Source organism: Rutidosis leptorrhynchoides, chromosome 11 (assembly GCF_046630445.1).
Source record: "Rutidosis leptorrhynchoides isolate AG116_Rl617_1_P2 chromosome 11, CSIRO_AGI_Rlap_v1, whole genome shotgun sequence".
In the NCBI taxonomy this organism is placed as follows: Eukaryota; Viridiplantae; Streptophyta; class Magnoliopsida; order Asterales; family Asteraceae; genus Rutidosis; species Rutidosis leptorrhynchoides.
In genome coordinates this window covers 360,178,220-360,202,396 of record NC_092343.1, presented here as the reverse complement: position 1 = coordinate 360,202,396, position 24,177 = coordinate 360,178,220, and the positions used below count along the sequence as shown (strand labels likewise).

At 35.2% G+C, this 24,177-nt stretch overlaps 1 protein-coding gene across 1 annotated transcript; it reads left to right on the top strand.

The window, feature by feature from the left end:
• Nucleotides 1-892: 892 nt before the first annotated feature.
• LOC139875886 (uncharacterized) lies at nucleotides 893-1,539 on the top strand. Its single transcript, XM_071863179.1, has 2 exons — nucleotides 893-901; nucleotides 994-1,539. The coding sequence occupies exons 1-2, from the start codon at nucleotides 893-895 to the stop codon at nucleotides 1,537-1,539; spliced, it is 555 nt and encodes a 184-aa protein (XP_071719280.1).
• Nucleotides 1,540-24,177: the final 22,638 nt, after the last annotated feature.

Below are 24,177 nucleotides of genomic sequence, written 5' to 3'. Positions count from 1 at the left end.
AAGTTAGGGGGTTAAGTTTGTGAGATTTGGGAAAAAATATACGTATAAAGTGGGGGTGCGATTTGTATTTTAATAAGAGTATAAAGTGGGGGTGCGATTTGTATTTTAATAAAAGTTGGGGGTTAAGTTTGCGAAAAGTGGGAAAAAGAATAGTACTGTTCACTTGGCCTTTGCCTTTTAGATATAGGTATATAATATTCGATAGTTAGAATTGTGTGGTGAATTTATAATGAATGAGAAGTTCTATGATTAAATTATAAAATGCTGAAAGTTTGTGGTAAGTTTATGAAAAATATAAAGTTAAGTATTAGAAATGATGCGGTTGAATTGGTTGAATTGTAAAAGAGGAAAAGTGTGTTGCAAGTTTGTGAAGCCTATGAAGTTTTCTATTCATTTGAGCTTTATCTTTTAGATATATAGATTAATTCAGTGAATTTTTACAGACTGTCTAGTATTATAGGTGCTTGGCTTCAAAGCTTCCTTTTTTAGTTTCTTGGTTTACAATTAGGTCTCATCATTGACAAAATGAGAAAACGTCTTTAGTCTTAAAAAGCGAACTTTCTTTCTATTGGTGGTAGGTTCACTTTTGTCAAGTCGATCTCGAGATCTCTCCACTTATTACATGTCTCTCTTTGAAGCTCCTGCGAATATGTTAAACAAATTGGAATCCCCCCGAGCTTCTTTCTTTTAAGGTGGACAAGATCACACGCACAAGGTTCATTGGGTTGATTAAATCCTTTGGGTCTCTCGGTTGTAAGTTTAAAGTCCTTGAATCTTGATTTTAAACTACAAATGGGATGGAAGTTTGTTACTAATCCGGGATTCTTGCTGGGCTAAGGTCATATGTGATATCTAAGGTTCTTGTTGGGGTAGTAACCTCCATGCGCTGCTCATGCATCAGGTACATGGGTTAGCATTTGCAAATGTAATTCGTTTATTCACGAGAACAACCTTTTTTCAGCAGCTCGCCTATATGCATTGGACATGGATTAGTCAGCGACTATTGCATCCCGATTCACAAATGGTAATTTGTCTTGGCATTGGCGTCGGCTGCTAAGGAGTGGTCTGCAATATCATCAATTTGCGGAGCTGAATAATACTCGAAGGAATGTCGTTTTGTTCGATGTTGCTGATTCTTGGGCTTGGACTAGTTCCCGGTATAATATTTTCTCAACTGCGCAAGCATGGCTTTTGATTACTTCTTCAGATTTAGTTCCCCTTTTTGTCTCGTCTATGTGGTGCACGAAGATCCTGATGAAGATTAGTAATTTCATCTGGAGGCTTAATCTTAATAGGCTTCTCACTCTGCAAGACTTGGAAGCCAGGGGTATTTTCGTTGATAGGGATTGTTGCGCTCTCTGTGATGTCGTGGAGGAGTCTCTTGATCATCTCTTCATTCGTTGTGATATAAGCTATCGAATTTGGTGCGGGAATGATAGTTATATTTTTGTGGATAGGGATTGTTGTGCTCTTTGTGATGTCTCAAAGGAGTCCCTCGATCATCTCTTCATTCGTTGTGATACAAGCTATCAAATTTAGTGCGGGATTGGCATTTGGCTTACTATTTCTTTCTCCTTCTTGATTCGGTTAATAAGCTCTAAGAATGGATCGATTCTTTTCCTTTCAATGGAAAGCGCTTCATATTGAGAGTTGTTGATTTCTCAACTCTATGGAACATTTGGCGGCATAGGAACGACATTATCTTCAAGGACCATAACATTCGAAAGTCCTATGTTTTCAATTACATTGTTCTTTATGCTTTTAATTGGTTATTTTCAAGGTACAACAAGTATTCTCAGTTAGAAATAGGGTATGATTTGACTGTTCGGATTGTTTCTTGAATCGTGTGTTCATTTTCTCTATAAAGTATTTTGAACCAACGATTGCCTTTGTTTCACGAAATCTTTACAGGGATAAGACAAGGACATAATTAGTGTTTTTGACAATGAAATCACTAATCAATATACCGAGAGAATTTGAGTGTTTCTGTTGCTGTGTTATGAATGCAGTTTGCAAAACCGAAATAATAAAACGGATACATTCGGCAGTTACAATTTGAAAGGATATAACCTTTCAAGTTGAGTGGGAAATGTAACAACCCAAACCAATAACCAACCGAATACGCGAAACAAATTTTTTTTTTTTTTTTATAACAGTGGAGTGCGCCACGCGCACCACCTCAGGGTGCGCGGCGCGCACATGTCAGTTTTCAGTTCTGTCCGGTTTTTCAATTTTTCAAATAAAGATCTCCCACTTCCCGACATATTTAGACGAAACGCTTTTCACAACATGTTATAATAGTTAAAACTCACACGATTCAATAATAAAATAAGTTTTACAAAACGGGGCCCACATCGGCCGTTTTATGAGTTTCATACAAAACATGAGTTTCGACCACATTAGTTTAAATTCTAAACGACACTATGAGCATGGTGTTTGGGGTTAAACTATCCAAATCTCGGTCAAACTCCAAAAGCTATCACATCTCAAAAGCGTCCTCTAAACAACAAGCGGGATCTCTAATCCAATCGAAGGCCCTTACCCTTGTCAACGCCGGAGCCTATAAAAAGATAAACAACGAGAGGGTAAGAAAAGCTTAGTGAATGCAATAATTATACCCATATATATATAATATACCTACTTGCAATCACTTAAACATATACCGCATACACGCTAGCAATACAATTAGCATACCATCTCAAGTACAAATCTAATAATCCCCAACAAACCGCCACTAGCGTAATTAATAACATATAATCGACATAATATAATATGCTACAAAACAAAATACACAACCATGGTTAACCATTCTCGCGTCATGGTGCTATCGGCTCTTTGGTTCACACCATACGCATTTGTCATGATGCTACCGGCTCTTTGGTTCACATCACAACTCGAGTCATACTCACGCTAGAGTGCTACCGGCTCTTTGGTTCACACTCTAACAACGCTAAGGTGCTACCGGCTCTTTGGTTCACACCCTAACAAATCGTGCTATAGCGCTACCGGCTCTTTGGTTCACACTATAACACACGTACTATGACGCTACCGGCTCTTTGGTTCACATCATAGCACGCTCGCACATACTATGGCACTACCGGCTCTTTGGTTCATACCATAGCATACAAATAAATACATTACATACATATGCATATAATCATTCCACTCACCTTTAACGATTTGGTGACGGTTTTATACTTCCGCAAGCTTCAAAGCAAAGTTCCTAATATAATAAGTACTTCAATCAACCCACTGATAATGCTAAAAACGAACATATATTTCATAGCATTATTCCTCAAGAAAGACAAGCTTTTAGTTGCAATTGTTCTATTTACAAGTGATATTCGTTTAAATAATAAAAGGTGAAGACAAAAGACAGATTCGACGAATTGAAGACGCAAACGACCAAAAAGCTCAAAAGTACAAAAGACAATCAAAAAGGTTCCAATTATTGATAAGAAACGTCTCGAAATTACAAGAGTACAAGATTAAAAACGCAAAGTACAAGATATTAAATTGTACGCAAGGACGTTCGAAAATCCGGAACCGGGACCAGAGTCAACTCTCAACACTCGACGCAACGGACTAAAAATTACAAGTTAACTATGTATATAAATATAATATAATATATAATTAATTATATTAATTATATATATATTATATTTATAAATAAAAACCGTCGGCAGAGAAAGACTCCAAAGTGTGAGCTGTATTTTCATTCTCCGCGACTCGCGGAGTTTGAAGGCCAAAAGGGCCGCGAGTCGCGGAGCCCCAATTTCAGAAACTTCATATAAAAGCAAACGAATTCTGATCGAAAAAACCACCAAATATATATCTCTCTCTCTCAATATATCGTATATATTTATGTAACACCCCAGGTAAAACGTTCCCCGTAGCATGATATTGTCCGCTTTGCAGAGATAGGGACGTACCCTTGTCTCCCCCGTAGGTTGCTCACGGATTTTTCTTGGCGACCAAACACGACGAGCACTTTCCCAGGAGGTCACCCATCCTGGTAGTGCTCTCGCCTGAGCACGCTTAACTGCAGAGTTCTCATGGGATCTGCTGCGCTTGTGGTCCCAAAACGCGTCATGCTAGGAAAGGTCTCCACACCCTTATAAGGCATGCTTCGTTCCCCTCTCCAACCGATGTGGGACGGATGTAACACGGATGTTACAATCCTCCCCCCTAATGGGACACAGCGTCCTCGCTGTGCACGTTTGGTCCGGGGCCTGGCTCTGATACCATTCTGTAACACCCCAGGTAAAACGTTCCCCGTAGCATGATATTGTCCGCTTTGCAGAGATAGGGACGTACCCTTGTCTCCCCCGTAGGTTGCTCACGGATTTTTCTTGGCGACCAAACACGACGAGCACTTTCCCAGGAGGTCACCCATCCTGGTAGTGCTCTCGCCTGAGCACGCTTAACTGCAGAGTTCTCATGGGATCTGCTGCGCTTGTGGTCCCAAAACGCGTCATGCTAGGAAAGGTCTCCACACCCTTATAAGGCATGCTTCGTTCCCCTCTCCAACCGATGTGGGACGGATGTAACACGGATGTTACAATTTATATTTATATTTTAATTTTAATTTTAATTTTAATTATAATTCTAATAATAAGGGTATGTTAGCGAATGTTGTAAGGGTGTAAGTCGAAATTATGTCCGTGTAACGCTACGCTATTTTTAATCATTGTAAGTTATGTTCAACCTTTTTATATTAATGTCTCGTAGCTAAGTTATTATTATGCTTATTTAAAACGAAGTAATCATGATGTTGGGCTAATTACTAAAATTGGGTAATTGGGCTTTGTACCATAATTGGGGTTTGGACAAAAGAACGACACTTGTGGAAATTAGACTATGGGATATTAATGGGCTTTATATTTGTTTAACTAAATGAAAGTTTGTTAATGTTAATATAAAGATTTACAATTGGGCGTCCCTATAAATTACCATATACACTCGATCGGACACGATGGGCGAGGTATTTATATGTACGAATAATCGTTCATTTAACCGGACACGGGAATGGATTAATAGCCACTAGAATAATTAAAACAGGGGTGAAATTACATTCAAGGGTAATTGGTGTAATTGATAACAAAGTAGTAAAACCTTGGTTTACACGCAGTCGATAACCTGGTGTATTCATTAAACAAAGTATTAAAACCTTGTTACAATTCGAATCCCCAATTAGTTGGAATATTTAACTTCGGGTATAATAATAATTTGACGAGGACACTCGCACTTTATATTTATGACTGATGGACTGTTATGGACAAAAAACCAGACGGACAGATTAAATAATCCAGGACAAAGGACAATTAACCCATGGGCATAAAACTAAAATCAACACGTCAAACATCATGATTACGGAAGTTTAAATAAGCATAATTCTTTTATTTCATATTTAATTTCCTTTATTTTATATTTAATTGCACTTCTAATTATCGCATTTTTATTGTTAATTTATTTTATCGCACTTTTAATTATCGTACTCTTTAATTATCGCAAGTTTATTTTATCGCACTTTTATTATTCGCAATTTCATTATTGTTATTTACTTTACGCTTTAATTTAAGTCTTTTATTTATTTAATATTTTACATTAGGTTTTAACTGCGACTAAAGTTTTAAAATCGACAAACCGGTCATTAAACGGTAAAAACCCCCTTTTTATAATAATAATATTACTTATATATATATTTGTATTTTTATAAAAGTAAACTAATATAGCGTTGAGCTTTGTTTAAAGATTTCCCTGTGGAACGAACCGGACTTACTAAAAACTACACTACTGTACGATTAGGTACACTTCCTATAAGTGTTGTAGCAAGGTTTAAGTATATCCATTCTATAAATAAATAAATATCTTGTGTAAAATTGTATCGTATTTAATAGTTTTTCCTAGTAAAATATAAGCTATTTTATATACACCTCGCATAATACCAAGTATTTTTGGCGCCGCTGCCGGGGAACACTCTTAAACGCCGGAAGCGCAACGCTAATAATATAAAAAAAAAAAAATTTTTTTAGCTTACTTTTATTAAAATTCGTTTTTGTAAAAATACGTTTTAATTATTCAAAAATATAAAAAGAAAAACAAAAATATAAGTATTTTTTTAAGATTTTGTTAAATATTTAAGTTTTATAAGTTTATTTATTTTTATTTTAATTTATAAAAATATAAGTTTTATTAAATATCTTTTATTTATAGAAAAAACAGAAAACAGAAAATAAAAATAAATAAATAAAGAAAAAACGCGTCGAAGATTAAATCTGTCAACTGAATTTCTGAACCCCGCGAGTCGCGGGGTTTGAAGCATTAAATACCGCAAGTCGCGGAGACACTCTGACACGGGTACACAGAACCCTAATTCAGCATTTATTACGAATTATTATTAATTATTATTATTATAACCCTAATTATTATTAATATTATAATTAAGTTTTATTTTAATTTAAGTTTTATTTAATTTATATTTTAGTTTAATTAGTTTTATTAAATTATAAAATTAATAGTTTAATAAAATAAATAATATAAAAATAATATTTTTATAAAAATTGTACTTTTTACAACTTTTTGTATATTTTTATATTTTGTCCCTTTTTAATCGTTGTAGCATAACTTTTGTATTTTTAGCTCATATTTAATTTTAAACTTAGTTTTTGCTATAGTTATTTTTACTCCTAGATTTTTAGGCTTTGCCGTAGAATTCTTTAAGTGCTTTTTCTTTAGACTAAGATTTAGGTGCTTTAGAATTTTGCGACGCCTTTTTAAGTTTTAGTTTCTTTTTAAGTTATTTCCATTTGGGATTTAGTTTTTCCTGTAAGCTTTAATATTTTTAGACACCTTTTACTATGTACCAATTATCATTCCAATTAGTAATATCAATTTGCGATTATAATTTTAAGTTAGTTGTAGTAATAAGGTTAGGTTAGTAAAGTATTTTTAAGTTTTATAAGTTTCTTTTATTTTTTTTTTCGTCACCTTTTATTTTTCAACCATTTTTCTTTTTCGACCTTTTTCGACGAACTCTTTTTCTTTCTTATTTCTCTCTATTCTAGTTTTAGGACATAGATATTTTTTCTACTTCTTATCTAAATTTCTTAAAATTACGAAAATTTATTTTAAGTGGTTAAATTAATAGACATCAAAATTTTCTGGTTCGTAGTAATAGTTGGATTTGTACGTGAACCGGGTTATTGGAGCCAAACAGTCCTCAATTATATTGAGACCAAACGAATCCTGCCCCTCTGCTGCATCTTTTGGCTATTCGAAACGTGGGCAAAATCAGAAAAGTCTATTGATTGGATAACTTATTATAATTTTTCTTTCCTTTTTAAAACTAATAGGATATTCAGTGAATGCACCGAGCAAGACGTTCACCACCTTTTGTACGTTCACCACCTGTAACTAGATCAAGACATTTAGCAAATATAACCGCCGTTGATTTTTCTTTAGAATCGTCATCCAGTCAACCAAGTACTTCAGTTCAAATTTCCGATAATGCATTTTTTGAACCCGACCTCACAATTGAGAATCCGGAGAATATTCAGGAACGGTTCGTAGATCCTGAACCACTAAACTTTCCTCCGGAGCCACCAATCATTCAAACAGAGATTGTTGAGAAACGAACCATTAAATCAGAATCATCTAGTGATACCGATTCAACAAATTCAATTATGGAGAATCTGGAACCTTTAAGTATGGAAGACCGAATGAGAGCTAAACGCACTGGCCAAGGTCACGCAATTACTCATCCAGACATTAATGCGCCAGATTATGAAATCAAAGGAAAAATTCTACACATGGTGACTAATCAATGCCAATTTAGTGGTGCACCGAAGGAAGATCCAAATGAACATCTACGTACCTTTAATAGGATCTGCACACTATTTAAAATCCGAGAAGTGGAGGATGAACAGATATATCTCATGTTATTTCCCTGGACTTTAAAGGGAGAAGCCAAAGATTGGTTGGAATCGTTACCTGAAGGGGCGATTGATACATGGGATGTTTTAGTTGACAAATTTCTTAAACAATTCTTTCCTGCATCTAAAGCCGTAAGACTTCAAGCAGAAATTGTTACGTTCACGCAGAAACCAAATGAAACTCTATATGAGGCATGGACAAGATATGGAAAGTTATTAAGAGGATGTCCGCAACATGGTTTAGACACCTGTCAAATAGTACAAACTAGAAAAAATCCGACCGCGCGTTGCTGCGATTGTATTCGACGCGCGGTCCAATTTGGATATACGATGTCCGTTTCGCGTATAGTTAGTCGTGTTGTATATGTATATATATGTATGTAATATAGCCCGAAATATTTTTTTTTTAACGATGTCCGTTTCGCGTATAGTTAGTCGCGTTGTGTTCGTAAAATTATTTCGAGTTGAACGGTGGTCTCGGAAAAATTTAACTCGCACCGAGCGTGAATATAGGGCCCGTTATTTAGTGTTTTTTTAACGATGTCCGTTTTGCATATAGTTAGTCCCGTTGGGTTCGTGAGATTTTTTCGAGTTGAACGGTGGCCTCGGAAAAATTTAACTCGCACCGAGCGAGAAGATAGGGCCCGTTATAAATTCGGGTGGAGTAAGGTTTTTTTATTTTAATTAAATTATAAATTTACGTTTTTTACCCCTGAAAAAGTGTAAAGTTGAGGGATTGTTGTGTAATTTGTGCGAAAGTTGGAGGACCATTTGTAGTGTGAACGCAAACTCAAAACGACAATGCGGTAAAACTGAAACGACCAAAAACCGGTGGAGGTTTAGTATGTATATAAATATTCTACCAAGGATGCGACATCACTACAAGAAAAGACATAGATATAGCAGCTGGTGGTTCTATTATGAAGAAAACCGAAACTGATGCTTACAAAATTATTGATAACACTGCTTCCCACTCACATGAGTGGCACCAAGAAAAAGATATCATTAGATCATCTAAAGCAGCTAGAGCCGATTCTAGCCATGACTTAGATTCCATTTCCGCAAAGATAGATGCTGTGGAGAGACGAATGAAAAAGATGACTAAAGATATTCACTCAATACGAATTAGTTGTGAGCAGTGTGGAGGACCACATTTGACAAAAGATTGTCTCAGTATTGAATTAACAATGGAACAAAGAGAGAATATTTCATACATAAACCAAAGGCCTAGAAATAATTATCAGAATAATTATCAACCGCCAAGACCAATTTACAATCAAAACCAGAATTATAACCGAAATATTCCATACAACAACCAACAAGGTCCTAGCAATCAACAAGTATCCAATAATACTTACAACCAGCAAAGACCGAATTTTCAAAACAAACCACCACAACAAACCGATGATAAAAAGCCGAATTTAGAAGATATGATGACGAAGCTAGTTGAAACTCAAACGCAGTTTTTCACATCTCAAAAACAAACTAATGAACAAAATGCTCAAGCATTTAGAAATCAACAAGCGTCTATTCAAAATCTGGAACAAGAAGTGAGTAACCTAGCAAGGTTAATAGGTGAAAGAAAACCGGGAAGTTTACCAAGCGATACAAATGCTAACCCCCGGAATGAAACAGCTAAAGCTATTACCACAAGAAGTGGTACAACACTTAAACCACCTGAAATACCTGTAACTTCTGATGAAACTATTCCTACTCCACAAGAACCACAACCTGATCAAGATAAGGAAAAAGAACCGGTAGTTGAAAAGGTTAATGAAGATAACAAAGTTAAGGATAAACCTTATGTTAAACCATACCAACCACCACTTCCTTATCCGAGTAAAATGAAGAAAGAGAAACTTGAAGCCGAGCAATCCAAATTCTTGGATATGTTTAAACAGATAAATGTAAATCTTCCTTTCATTGATGTGATTTCAGGAATGCCAAGATATGCTAAATTCTTGAAAGATCTAATCTCAAATAGAAAGAAAATGGAAGAACTCTCGGCTGTTACTATGAATGCTAATTGTTCAGCAGTGCTGTTGAATAAGATACCAGAAAAACTATCTGATCCAGGAAGTTTCACAATTCCATGTTTTCTGGGTAGTCTTAGTTCAATAGAAGCATTGGCAGACTTAGGTGCTAGTATAAATCTAATGCCGTATTCACTATACACTAAACTAGACCTTGGAGAATTGAAACCAACAAGAATAAGCATACAACTAGCCGATAGATCAATAAAATATCCTAGAGGGATAATGGAGAACATGCTAGTTAAAGTTGGTACTTTAGTATTTCCAGTAGATTTTGTTGTTTTGGACATGGAAGAAGATTCTCAAGTTCCTCTCATATTAGGAAGACCATTCTTAAACACGGCTAAAGCAATGATAGACGTGTTCGGTAAGAAACTGACCCTAAGTATAGAGGATGAGAGTGTTACCTTTTCAGTTGATAGAGCAATGCAACAACCACAATCTGCAGATGATACATGTTATTATATTCAAACTATAGATGCACATGCAGAATTATTAGAAGAATTTCCAGAATTACAAGGAACAGGAGAATGTTCTTTAGGAGAAGGTAATGAACCAATTGATGAAGCTGAAATGTTAGCTACACTTATAGCTAATGGATATGAACCAACAACAGAAGAAATTCAAATGCTAAAAGAAGAAGACAGATATCGATATAAATCATCGATAGAAGAACCTCCGAAATTAGAGTTAAAGCCACTTCCAAACCATTTGGAATACGCTTATTTACATGATGAATCTGAATTACCTGTAATAATATCGTCTTCTCTTACTGAAAATGAGAAATCACAACTCATTTCTGTGTTGAAAGCTCATAAACCAGCCATTGCATGGAATATTCATGATATTAAAGGAATAAGTCCTTCGTATTGCACACATAAAATCCTTATGGAAGAAGGTCATAAAACGTATGTGCAACGCCAACGAAGACTAAATCCTAATATGCAAGATGTAGTTAAGAAAGAGATTATTAAACTGCTAGATGCAGGTTTGATATATCCAATTTCTGATAGTCCATGGGTAAGCCCAGTTCAATGCGTACCTAAGAAGGGTGGCATGACTGTCATTACAAATGAGAAAAATGAGCTTATTCCTACTAGGACTGTAACAGGATGGCATGTGTGTATTGATTATAGAAAATTAAATGACGCCACCAGAAAAGATCACTTTCGCTTACCTTTCATAGATCAAATGTTGGAAAGATTAGCCGGAAATAGTTACTATTGTTTTCTAGATGGATTTTCCGGATATTTTCAAATTCCAATAGCACCCGAAGATCAAGAGAAAACCACATTCACGTGCCCTTATGGTACTTTTGCTTACAAACGCATGCCATTTGGACTTTGCAACGCCCCTGCAACCTTTCAAAGGTGCATGATGGCGATTTTTCACGACATGATAGAAGAATGCATGGAAGTATTCATGGATGACTTTTCAGTCTTCGGTGATACATTTAAATCATGTCTAGTTAATCTGGAACGAATGCTAATTAGATGCGAAAAATCAAATCTAGTACTTAATTGGGAGAAATGCCATTTCATGGTTAAAGAAGGCATCGTTCTTGGACATAAAATTTCAAAAGAAGGAATTGAAGTGGATAGAGCTAAAGTAGATGTAATTGCTAAACTTCCACATCCCACAAATGTTAGAGGAGTTAGGAGTTTTCTAGGGCATGCCGGTTTTTACCGACGTTTCATAAAAGATTTTTCTAAAATTGCCACTCCTATGAATAAACTCCTAGAAAAGGATGCGCCATTCATCTTTTCAGATGAGTGTATCAAATCTTTTAATATTCTTAAAGAGAAACTCACTAATGCACCAATCATGATAACACCAAATTGGAATCTACCATTTGAACTAATGTGCGATGCAAGTGATTTTGCAATGGGAGCCGTTTTAGGACAAAGGATTGAAAAACGATTTCAACCTATATATTACGCTAGTAAGACGTTACAAGGAGCACAAACAAACTATACAACTACTGAAAAAGAACTCCTTGCTATTGTCTTTGCTTTTGACAAATTTCGATCATATCTCGTTCTAGCAAAAACGGTGGTCTATACCGACCATTCTGCTCTTAGATACCTATTTTCAAAACAAGATGCTAAACCAAGATTAATCCGTTGGATCTTACTCTTACAAGAGTTTGATATTGAAATCCGAGATAAAAGAGGAGCAGAAAATCTCGCCGCTGATCATCTTTCTCGTCTTGAAAATCCCGAATTAGAAGTTCTAAATGAATCGGCCATACAAGACAACTTTCCTAATGAATATCTATTGAAGATAGATTATAAAGAAATCCCATGGTTTGCAGACTATGCAAACTACTTAGTTTGTGGATTCCTTGAAAAAGGATTATCGTACCAAAGACGAAAGAAATTCTTCAGTGATATAAAACACTATTTCTGGGAAGATCCACATTTGTTTAAAAGTTGTCCCGATGGAATAATACGCCGATGTGTATTTGGAGATGAAGCTAGTAAAATATTAAACCATTGTCACACAGGACCAACAGGAGGGCATTATGGGCCTCAACTAACAGCAAGAAAAGTTTATGAAGCTGGATTCTATTGGCCTACAATTTACAAAGACGCACACCTTCTTTGCAAATCCTGTGATGCATGTCAAAGGGCCGGAAAAATAAGTCAACGTGATGAAATGCCACAAAATGTCATCCAAGTATGTGAAGTATTTGACATTTGGGGTATTGACTTTATGGGTCCATTTCCAAAATCTCATAATAATCTATATATACTCGTAGCCATTGATTATGTATCTAAATGGGCGGAAGCACAAGCTCTCCCAACTAACGATGCACGAGTTGTAGTCAACTTTTTAAAACGTATTTTTGCAAGGTTTGGAACACCGAAAGCTTTAATAAGTGATCGGGGTACTCATTTCTGTAATAATCAACTTGAGAAAGTTCTTAAAAGATATGGAGTAACTCATAAAATCTCCACCGCATATCATCCACAAACAAGTGGACAAGTTGAAAATACCAACCGAGCTTTAAAACGTATTCTAGAGAAAACCGTAGGATCAAATCCGAAGGAATGGTCCATTAAATTGGAGGATGCACTTTTGGCTTTTAGAACAGCCTACAAAACTCCAATTGGAACCACACCTTTTAGACTTGTTTATGGAAAAGCATGTCATCTTCCAGTAGAAATTGAAGACAAAGCATTTTGGGCTTTGAAGACATGTAATCTTGATTTACATGAAGCCGGACGTCTACGATTAAGTCAACTAAATGAATTAGAAGAATTAAGACATGAAGCATACGAAAATTCGTTAATCTATAAAGAAAGAACGAAGAAATGGCATGATAAAAGAATCAGAAGTTCAAAAGAATTTAAAGAAGGAGACAGAGTTCTTCTTTTCAATTCACAATTCAAGCTATTTCCTGGAAAATTGAAATCAAGATGGTCTGGACCATTCATAGTCAAAAGAGTTTTCCCATACGGAACGATAGAATTGATAAATTCAAATGGGATTGAATTTAAAGTTAATGGTCACAGAGTTAAACATTACATACATGGTCCGATGGAAGTCGACAACGAAGTTAATCACAATTTCGACACCACAGCTAACTAAGTGTGGGGAGAATCAAGTCTTTAAAGGATAATATGTATTTCTGTTAGAGTTAGATTGTCTGTTTTTGTGTAGTTCTCGAAAATGGAACCCGAATGGTCTTTCCCTAGCAGACCCTAAAGAACTAGTCTTCTCCCCCCATTCTGAATTTTTATTTTTTTAGGTTTTTACAAAATGAAGACTGCCTGTGAACTAAACCATGGTCTAATGCTACACGCTTTGATCACTAAAAGAAATAATGACATACTACCGAGTGAATTAGTATCAGTAATCAGAGAAAGAATGGACGGAGTTAGAAAAGAATCTAGATGCGAAGATAATAAGTTACAATTTGGTAAAGGAAAATCAAAATCCACAGCGAAAAGAAGAGCACGACACCTAGAACGATGTCACAAATGCGGAAAATGGTCACATGGAGGTAAATGTTCAAATAATCAAACCTATTCAAATACCGAATTTGTTACTTTATGCAGAGACGGACCGTTCATATGTTTAGAAGAAAAGACACTGAATGCTCGAGGTTACGCCTATGTAGCCATGGAAAACCAATTAAACCGACTATCTTATGAATGGGATAGATCATATAACTAAGAAATCTATTTCACAGGTTTGTCTGTACAGTTTTTATTTTTATTTTTATTTTTAACCTTTTGATAATAAACGCTAATTTGTTCGCTAAAAAGTATTAAATTGGTATTGAATAAAATTAGGTTTGGCGACCGAAATTATTGATATCATTCAAAAATTTATTACATCACTGCGAAATTTAACGTTTATTCTTAAGGTATAAATATCTTTAATCAATCAACCCAAAATATTTCAAAAATTCGTCATGAGTTAAATTAGGTCTTGGAACCGAAATTACTTTACCGAAAAGAGGGGCGCATATTTTTGATAATATTTGATTGATTAAAGTGGGATAAAAAGACAAAAAGATTTTTAATTTTAATTTTACCATGTTTTTAAAATTAATATAAATCTTAAATTAATATTGTAAACTTTGTAAAAATAATATATTTAAAATTGTAAATATTTGAAAAATTAATATAAGTTTGGTATGAATTTATAATATGAATTTTTAAATTAAGATTGGTGTGAATTTTTAATTTTTTTAAAAATATGAATTTTTAATTTTATGCATTTCAAATTTTAAGTTTGGTGTGAATTTTTAATATTAATTTTGAATTTTATATTTAAGTTGTGTGAATTTAAAAACAAAAAATTTACTTTATCTCATTAAGTTAAGAATATGATTTTTAAAAATTCGTCGTAAGTTGAAGACTAGGTCTTTGAACCGAAATTGCTTTACCCGAGGGAGGGACGAGAACTTTTATTATCATTATTTTTAATCTTATTGATTTAAAGTATGCCAAAAACATTAAAAAACCCAAAAAAATCTTAGCTTTTAAAACAATCGCTACAAAAAGACAAATTTTAAAATTTTGTCGAAGGACGGACTAGGACATCGATCTGAAACGACCTCGTCTTAAATAACAAGGGAAACAAAATTTTAAAATTAATTACTTAATTGTTTTAATAAATTAATGATTATAAAAAAAAAAAAAAAAAAAAAAAACTCGCGACTCGCGGGAAGACCGGATTACAGAAAAAAAATAAGAGCTGCAAACTGATCAGTTTCATACTCCTCAACTCAAAAACAGCTGCGAAAATAACCCAAGAAAAACCCGAAAAACACCCCCAAAAATCCCAATTTTTAACCGTTAATCACCAAATTTTTTGCTAAAATCATGTTGAGAAGGATGCTATCTAAGAATTACTCAAGAAAAACGGTAAATTTCTACACCTAAACACCATTTAATTCGAAATTTGATGTTCTTGAGCAATTTATTTTCCAATTTGATTTTGATGCTTTTTAGTGTAATTAGGCTTAAATTGTTTATGTATTATGCTTGTATAACCTAGATTGATGCTGTTTAACATGATTAGAAGCCTTAAACTTCAAATTTTGAATAATCTAGGGTTTGTGTTCTTGAGCAAATTTGGGGCTTTTTGATATAAACAGGTTATGGCCGATTTTTGTCATGAATTGTTGCTAAATTGAGTAGTGTAACATGTCTAGGTAGTTAAATGATCCAAACTTTGAGCCTAAACATGATTTTGAGAATTAAAGTGGACTTTTTCAAGTCTAAAATTCATGAACTTGATTTTTGAAAGATAATGCCATTTGAGACTTGTTTAATTGCTAGTAATGATTATTTTGACATGTTATTTGAGTTGAATGCTTATGAACTTGGCGAACATTTTCGTATATGCTTATTTGAAAAAGTGTAGATTTGATAAAAATGTGAAAATGAGCTTAAGTTTGATATAAATTGATAATGTCATTATAATTATTTTGATTGATGATTTTGCTGACACTAATGTATATTTGGATGCACAAAAATTGTGTTTGATGTGTTTTGCAGAATGAAAGGGGTGAATCTTCATCCCAAGCCCGCAATGCTCCTGCTGAGAATTTGGAACAACAGGAGGTGGATAACTACTACAAGCAGGATATACCTCATCCAGTCATGACCTTTTCCGATATGCACTTGGAAGAGTTGCACCCGAACCTGAGATTTGACAGACTTTGGATAGATTATCCAAAATATCAAAGGGGTTTGCATACTCTTCATTCTAAGGTTGTTGAGGTACCAAGGGTCATAGAATGGGGACCCTTAGAAGCTGTAGAATTGGCCGGGCCAATTAGGGAATTACTTGTACAGAGGTATGGTAATTCTTCTTTTAATGACTGGGTATGTTTATTCACCATACGTAGACCTGTATATAAAGTATGGTGTGAAGAATTGTTATGTAGTATAGAGTTGAATGATCGGGTAGCTAGTTTAACCGATCGTTCTTTTATTAGATTTTTGTTAGGCGGTTCGATGCGCCACATGTCTTTACTAGACATGGCTCAGGCTTTACGTAAATATACGCCTGAGGAGTTAGCGTCTGTCGATTGTAGAGGATTGATACTAAACGGTAGAAAGATAGATGAAAATTTTGATACACACGGTGTGTGGAGTCAAATGACAAGCCATCACCGTTTCAAGGGGGGAAATTACTCTTATTTGGATATAGATAGAGCCGAATTAAGAGTGATACATAGGTTTTTAGCTAATTCGATTACACAAAGGGGTAAAAACAAAGAAAAGGTAAATGAACAAATGATGTGCACCATTTATCATTCAGCAAACAAACGCCAATATATTTGGAAACTTTGGTAAAATTTAATCATTTTCACACAAATCACCCTCAATAATTTAAATTGTTACTGATTTCTTGCAAATGAGGGCATTGCAAGATCTTAAGTGTGGGAAGGGGTTAAATTCTTTCGGATTTTAAAAAAAAAATTTTACTTTATACACTTGGTAACCATTAAAAATACTAGTAACGTAGTAGTTGTATTAGAATCTAGTGCTCTCTGATAATAAAGAACAGCCCTAGTCTTATATACTGACTACCCAATTCTAGTAAAATTTTTCAAAATTTTCAATTAAATGAATTCAAAATCATGTTTATACATATTTATGAACGATAAAACTAGGTTTTAACACCGAAATTATTGTTACCTCGGAAAGGACATAAATTAAGAAACAAACTAAAATGTTAAAATTCATTTAAAATGGAATAGAGGACGATAAAAAGGAAAATAAAAGCCAAGTGTGAGAAAATTTACCAAGTTATCTTAAACATATGTCACATATATCTGTAACAAATAACTGAAAATACTTTTGCTTTGGACTAAACTAAACTGATTTACCCGATGAAAGAAAAGAAGAGATGGATCTACATGATGAATCAATTCCATCATTAAAAGGAAGTAAAGTATTCCGAAAAAGACACGCGCTTCTTGATTTAGGTCAAGAAGTTGTCATCCAGACCAGCTGTAGGTTGACGAAAAATCTAGAAAAGTCATCACTAAAATCAGCAGGAAATCCAAGGACCTCAGCATTAAACAGGGTCGCCAAGTGGTCGGATTTATCCTAACCATGAGAAGGATTTATCTCGTACAAAGGGGGGGCACCATGCAAATTAGCTGGATAAGACTAATGAATCAGATCCCCAGAAAGGATAATCTCCTTAAAGATAAAAAATCAGCATTTAAGACTGATATTACTCAATCCTAGAGATTGACCTTAAAGATTGAGAATTCAAACTCATGGAATTCAATGATATCTAAACTCGAGCTTGAACGAGAAAATATTTTGATCAAAATTATAAACCGATTTGTTTTCTGAAAACCCCATTTTCAATGCGTTCATTACCATTGAACGTAAAATCCTAGGAATTCACCTGGAATTCATTAGGTCACCTGAACCAAATCGGGTGTCAACCGTAAGAACGGTGGTTGCATAGTGGTCAAAGACAGGACCTTGTGCCAGACCGAAAAATTATAAGGGTGAGCTTTACTATTGCTCCTACCAAGGATAGTAATTGCGTCTGACACGTTATAGACCATAATTAAAAGCATGTCAGGGGACATTGCCTTAACAGTTGCTTGTTCAACGCTTTCCTTTACAACCGGACGGTAGTTTGCCGAAAGGTAATATACGGAACAAGTAAACTGGACGTGTTGCTTTCCAAATACAAGGTTAGCAAGTGGGTGACACAAAACCGCAAGTTTTGAGCTAAAATTTTCAAATCTGAAACCCACCAAACCCACAAAATTATTTTGCAAACACCGGTAAAGGGTTATTCCGGAAAACTTATCTAGGGTAAAAACTAGATTTAATTTTCAAAAGATCAAATGTTTTCATAAAGATCTAATTTCCTTAATGGATCTAAATTTTTATAGTCATGTGGGACTGTAAACCATATCGTTACTACCATTGTTTATACCGCCATATAAAAATCACTGATGTACAAAGTGTGAAGAATAAAGAAGTGATTCTAGTATTTCAAGACGATATTGCTTGAGGACAAGCAACGCTCAAGTGTGGGAATATTTGATAATGCTAAAAACGAACATATATTTCATAGCATTATTCCTCAAGAAAGACAAGCTTTTAGTTGCAATTGTTCTATTTACAAGTGATATTCGTTTAAATAATAAAAGGTGAAGACAAAAGACAGATTCGACGAATTGAAGACGCAAACGACCAAAAAGCTCAAAAGTACAAAAGACAATCAAAAAGGTTCCAATTATTGATAAGAAACGTCTCGAAATTACAAGAGTACAAGATTAAAAACGCAAAGTACAAGATATTAAATTGTACGCAAGGACGTTCGAAAATCCGGAACCGGGACCAGAGTCAACTCTCAACACTCGACGCAACGGACTAAAAATTACAAGTTAACTATGTATATAAATATAATATAATATATAATTAATTATATTAATTATATATATATTATATTTATAAATAAAAACCGTCGGCAGAGAAAGACTCCAAAGTGTGAGCTGTATTTTCATTCTCCGCGACTCGCGGAGTTTGAAGGCCAAAAGGGCCGCGAGTCGCGGAGCCCCAATTTCAGAAACTTCCTATAAAAGCAAACGAATTCTGATCGAAAAAACCACCAAATATATATCTCTCTCTCTCAATATATCGTATATATTTATATTTATATTTTAATTTTAATTTTAATTTTAATTATAATTCTAATAATAAGGGTATGTTAGCGAATGTTGTAAGGGTGTAAGTCGAAATTCTGTCCGTGTAACGCTACGCTATTTTTAATCATTGTAAGTTATGTTCAACCTTTTTATATTAATGTCTCGTAGCTAAGTTATTATTATGCTTATTTAAAATGAAGTAATCATGATGTTGGGCTAATTACTAAAATTGGGTAATTGGGCTTTGTACCATAATTGGGGTTTGGACAAAAGAACGACACTTGTGGAAATTAGACTATGGGATATTAATGGGCTTTATATTTGTTTAACTAAATGAAAGTTTGTTAATGTTAATATAAAGATTTACAATTGGGCGTCCCTATAAATTACCATATACACTCGATCAGACACGATGGGCGAGGTATTTATATGTACGAATAATCGTTCATTTAACCGGACACGGGAATGGATTAATAGCCACTAGAATAATTAAAACAGGGGTGAAATTACATTCAAGGGTAATTGGTGTAATTGATAACAAAGTAGTAAAACCTTGGTTTACACGCAGTCGATAACCTGGTGTATTCATTAAAAAAAGTATTAAAACCTTGTTACAATTCGAATCCCCAATTAGTTGGAATATTTAACTTCGGGTATAATAATAATTTGACGAGGACACTCGCACTTTATATTTATGACTGATGGACTGTTATGGACAAAAACCAGACGGACAGATTAAATAATCCAGGACAAAGGACAATTAACCCATGGGCATAAAACTAAAATCAACACGTCAAACATCATGATTACGGAAGTTTAAATAAGCATAATTCTTTTATTTCATATTTAATTTCCTTTATTTTATATTTAATTGCACTTCTAATTATCGCATTTTTATTGTTAATTTATTTTATCGCACTTTTAATTATCGTACTCTTTAATTATCGCAAGTTTATTTTATCGCACTTTTATTATTCGCAATTTCATTATTGTTATTTACTTTACGCTTTAATTTAAGTCTTTTATTTATTTAATATTTTACATTAGGTTTTAACTGCGACTAAAGTTTTAAAATCGACAAACCGGTCATTAAACGGTAAAAACCCCCTTTTTATAATAATAATATTACTTATATATATATTTGTATTTTTATAAAAGTAAACTAATATAGCGTTGAGCTTTGTTTAAAGATTTCCCTGTGGAACGAACCGGACTTACTAAAAACTACACTACTGTACGATTAGGTACACTGCCTATAAGTGTTGTAGCAAGGTTTAAGTATATCCATTCAATAAATAAATAAATATCTTGTGTAAAATTGTATCGTATTTAATAGTTTTTCCTAGTAAAATATAAGCTATTTTATATACACCTCGCATAACACCACCCACATAACTAGTTGGAGTAAAAACCAACAATTTCATTTATGTGCATTTAATGACTTAAATGCATTAAATGCCCCATTATCACCAAAACCGCCCTTTAAGGGTCAAGACCATTATTAATCACTTAAAAGCTAGTGATTAAGGTCCAACACACTAACCATTACACAATTAGGGTATTTCATACCCATATTTCCCAATTAGGTCAATCATTAGCCCTTTGACTAATTTAAAGTCAACACACCCATTTCAGGTCATCCACTAACTCATCTAATCACCCATTTACTAATTAACTAGGTGTGCTAGTGATTAACTAACCAATTAGGACTCATAAACATCATTTAACACTTTGAAACCCTAGGTTAGTTACCATTGAGTTTTCATGACTCCATCTTACCCAAGAACACCCAAAATCACCAAATATGGGTTTTATGTTCTTCATTTACCCAAACCCTAACCCTTACACAAAATCAAAGTAAGGAAATTAAAGTTAGAACATACCACTACAACCACAACGGAGCTAGAGAGGAGATGAACAACTTTAATACCCGCACTTTGGTCCGAGAACAACTTCTTCCTCTTGGATTTAAGCTTTCTCACTCAAGAATCACACTCTCTCTCTAAAATTTAAGTGAAGAGGATAAGGTTGTTGATAATGGAGTTATTGATACTCCAAAAACTGACCAACTGGCCTTTAACTCGTCTATAAGTGAAATTACCAAAAAGCCCATCAAAATATCTGAATAAAAGAGCTGGATCCGGCTACAGTGAACAGTGCGCGGCGCTATGTACCATATATACCCTGACTTCTGTTTGATTACACAACTTCACTCACATGCTATGTACCATATATACCCTGCTGTACAATGAAGATTAGGGTCTTACAACTCTCCCCCACTTGAATCGGAGCGCGTCCTCGCGATCCAAGCCGCATGAAAAGAGGGAAGGTAAACCAACACGAATTCTTCGGACTCCTAAGTAAACTCGGAACCTTTACTACGACGCCATTGAACTTTATAAGTTCTTACTTCTTTATTTCTAAATCTTTTGACCTTCTCATCAAGTATGGCAATCGGCTCCTCAATATATTCTAACTTATTGTTTAGCTCAATCTCGTCTAACGGCACCCAAGAAGAATCATCCGCAAGACACTTACGGAGATGGGAAACATGAAATGTATTATGGATCCCCGCAAGCTCTTCGAGTAATTCCAAACGATACTCAACTTCACCAACACGAGCTAGAATTTTAAATGGCCCAATAAACCGAGGAGCTAACTTTCCCCGTTTTCGAAATCGAATAACACCTTTCCATGTCGAAACCTTAAGCATCACCATGTCACCTTCTTGAAATTCGATCATTCGTCTACGCTTGTCGGCATACGACTTTTGTCTATCTTGCGCCTTTTTCAAATGATCTCGAATCATGTCAATCTTACCATTCGTTTCTAAGACCAAATCGATACTCCTGATTTCTTTTTGACCAACTTCACCCCAAAAAATCGGAGTTCGACACCTCCGCCCATAAAGCATCTCGTAAGGTGGCATCCCAATACTAGTATGATAACTATTATTGTACGAGAATTCCACCAAAGGTAAGTGCTCATCCAAACTACCACCGAAATCAATAATACACGCCCGCAACATATCCTCCAATGTTTGATTCGTACGTTCGGTTTGACCGTTCGTTTGAGGATGATACGCCGTGCTCAATTTCAATTGTGTACCCATATCTTCATGAAACTTTTCCTAAAACCGAGATGTAAAACGAGTATCTCGATCCGAAATAATAGATATAGGAACCCCATGTCGAGCGACTACCTCCTTGATAAACAATTTAGCCAAGGTTTCCGATGATAACGCTTCCCGAATGGGAAGAAACAAGGAACTCTTCGTCAATCGATCAAATATCACCCAAATCGAATCGAATTGGGTTCTCGCCGTTTTAGGTAACTTTGTGATAAATCCATGGTAATGTGCTCCCATTTCCACTTCGGGATTTCTAACGGTTGTAACTTACCATATGGCTTTTGGTGCTCGGCCTTAACTTGCAAACACGTGACGCATTGCTCAACATACTTTACAACATCACGTTTCATGCCCGGCCACCAATAATCTTTCCTTAAGTCAAGATACATTTTCGTCGCGCCCGGATGAATGAAATACTTTGACTTATGTGCTTCATCAAGTAGCACTTGTCGATAATCACCCATCTTAGGCACCCACACTCTTCCTTGAAAAGACAACAAACCACGCGAGCCCATAGTAATGAATTCCGATTGCCCCACAATTCGTTCCGCATGCTTGTTATGAACGTAAGCTTCAATTTGAATCACACCAAGTTTTTCAAGAAAATCATTAGTAATAATCATACGTAACGATCCTACTCGTATCACCGGATGTTGACACTTTCGACTTAATGCATCCGCGACCACATTCGCCTTACCCGGGTGATAAAGTATTTCACAATCGTAGTCTTTCACCACATCCATCCATCTACGTTGACGATAATTCAAATCTCTTTGATCAAAAAGATGTTTCAAACTCTTGTGATCCGAAAAAATCGTACACTTGACACCATACAAGTAATGGCGCCAAATTTTCAACGCATGAACAACCGCCGCCAACTCAAGATCATGAGTCAGATATCTCGTTTCGTGTTCCTTTAATTGTCGAGAGGCATAAGCGATGACTTTATCCCTTTGCATTAGAACACAACCGAGCCCATTTAAAGAAGCATCACAATAGACCATCATGTCTTCCACCCCTTCTGGAAAAACTAGCACCGGAGCTTGACACAACTTCTCTTTTAACAATTTAAAAGCAATTTCTTGCTCGTTCTCCCAATTAAATCTCGCATTCTTTCTCGTTAACTTCGTCAATGGAGAAGCGATCTTAGAAAAGTCTTGGATAAACCGACGATAATAACCGGCCAATCCGAGAAAACTTCGGATTTTCGTAGGCGTAGTCGGTCGTCCCCAATTCTTTACCGTCTCTATCTTCCCCGGATCTACTTGAATACCATTTGCGTTCACAATGTGGCCAAGGAATTGAACTTCCCTTAGCCAAAATTCACATTTGGAGAATATAGCATACACCTTCTCCTTCCGCAACGTCTTTAACACACTCCGCAAATGATGTTCATGTTCCTTCATACCCTTCAAATAGACAAGTATATCGTCGATGAACACAATTACCGACTTGTCCAACATAGGTTGGCACACTCGGTTCATAAGATCCATGAATGCCGCCGGTGCATTTGTAAGACCAAAAGGCATAACTACGAATTCAAAATACCCATAACGCGTTCGAAAAGCCGTTTTCTCGATGTCTTCCTCACGGACCCGCATTTGGTGATAGCCGGACCGTAGGTCGATTTTAGAGAAATACGTTGCACCTTGGAGTTGGTCGAACAAATCGTCAATCCTAGGCAATGGATAACGATTCTTGATCATCACTTTGTTCAACTCCCGATAATCGATGCACATCCGCATACTACCATCCTTCTTCTTCACGAATAAAACCGGAGCGCCCCATGGCGAAGCACTCGGTCGGATAAAACCCTTTTCAAGTAGCTCTTGGGTTTGATTTAACAACTCTTGCATTTCCGTCGGCGCTAAACGATAAGGAGTTTTAGCAATGGGGGTAGCCCCCGGATCCAACTCAATGCGAAATTCA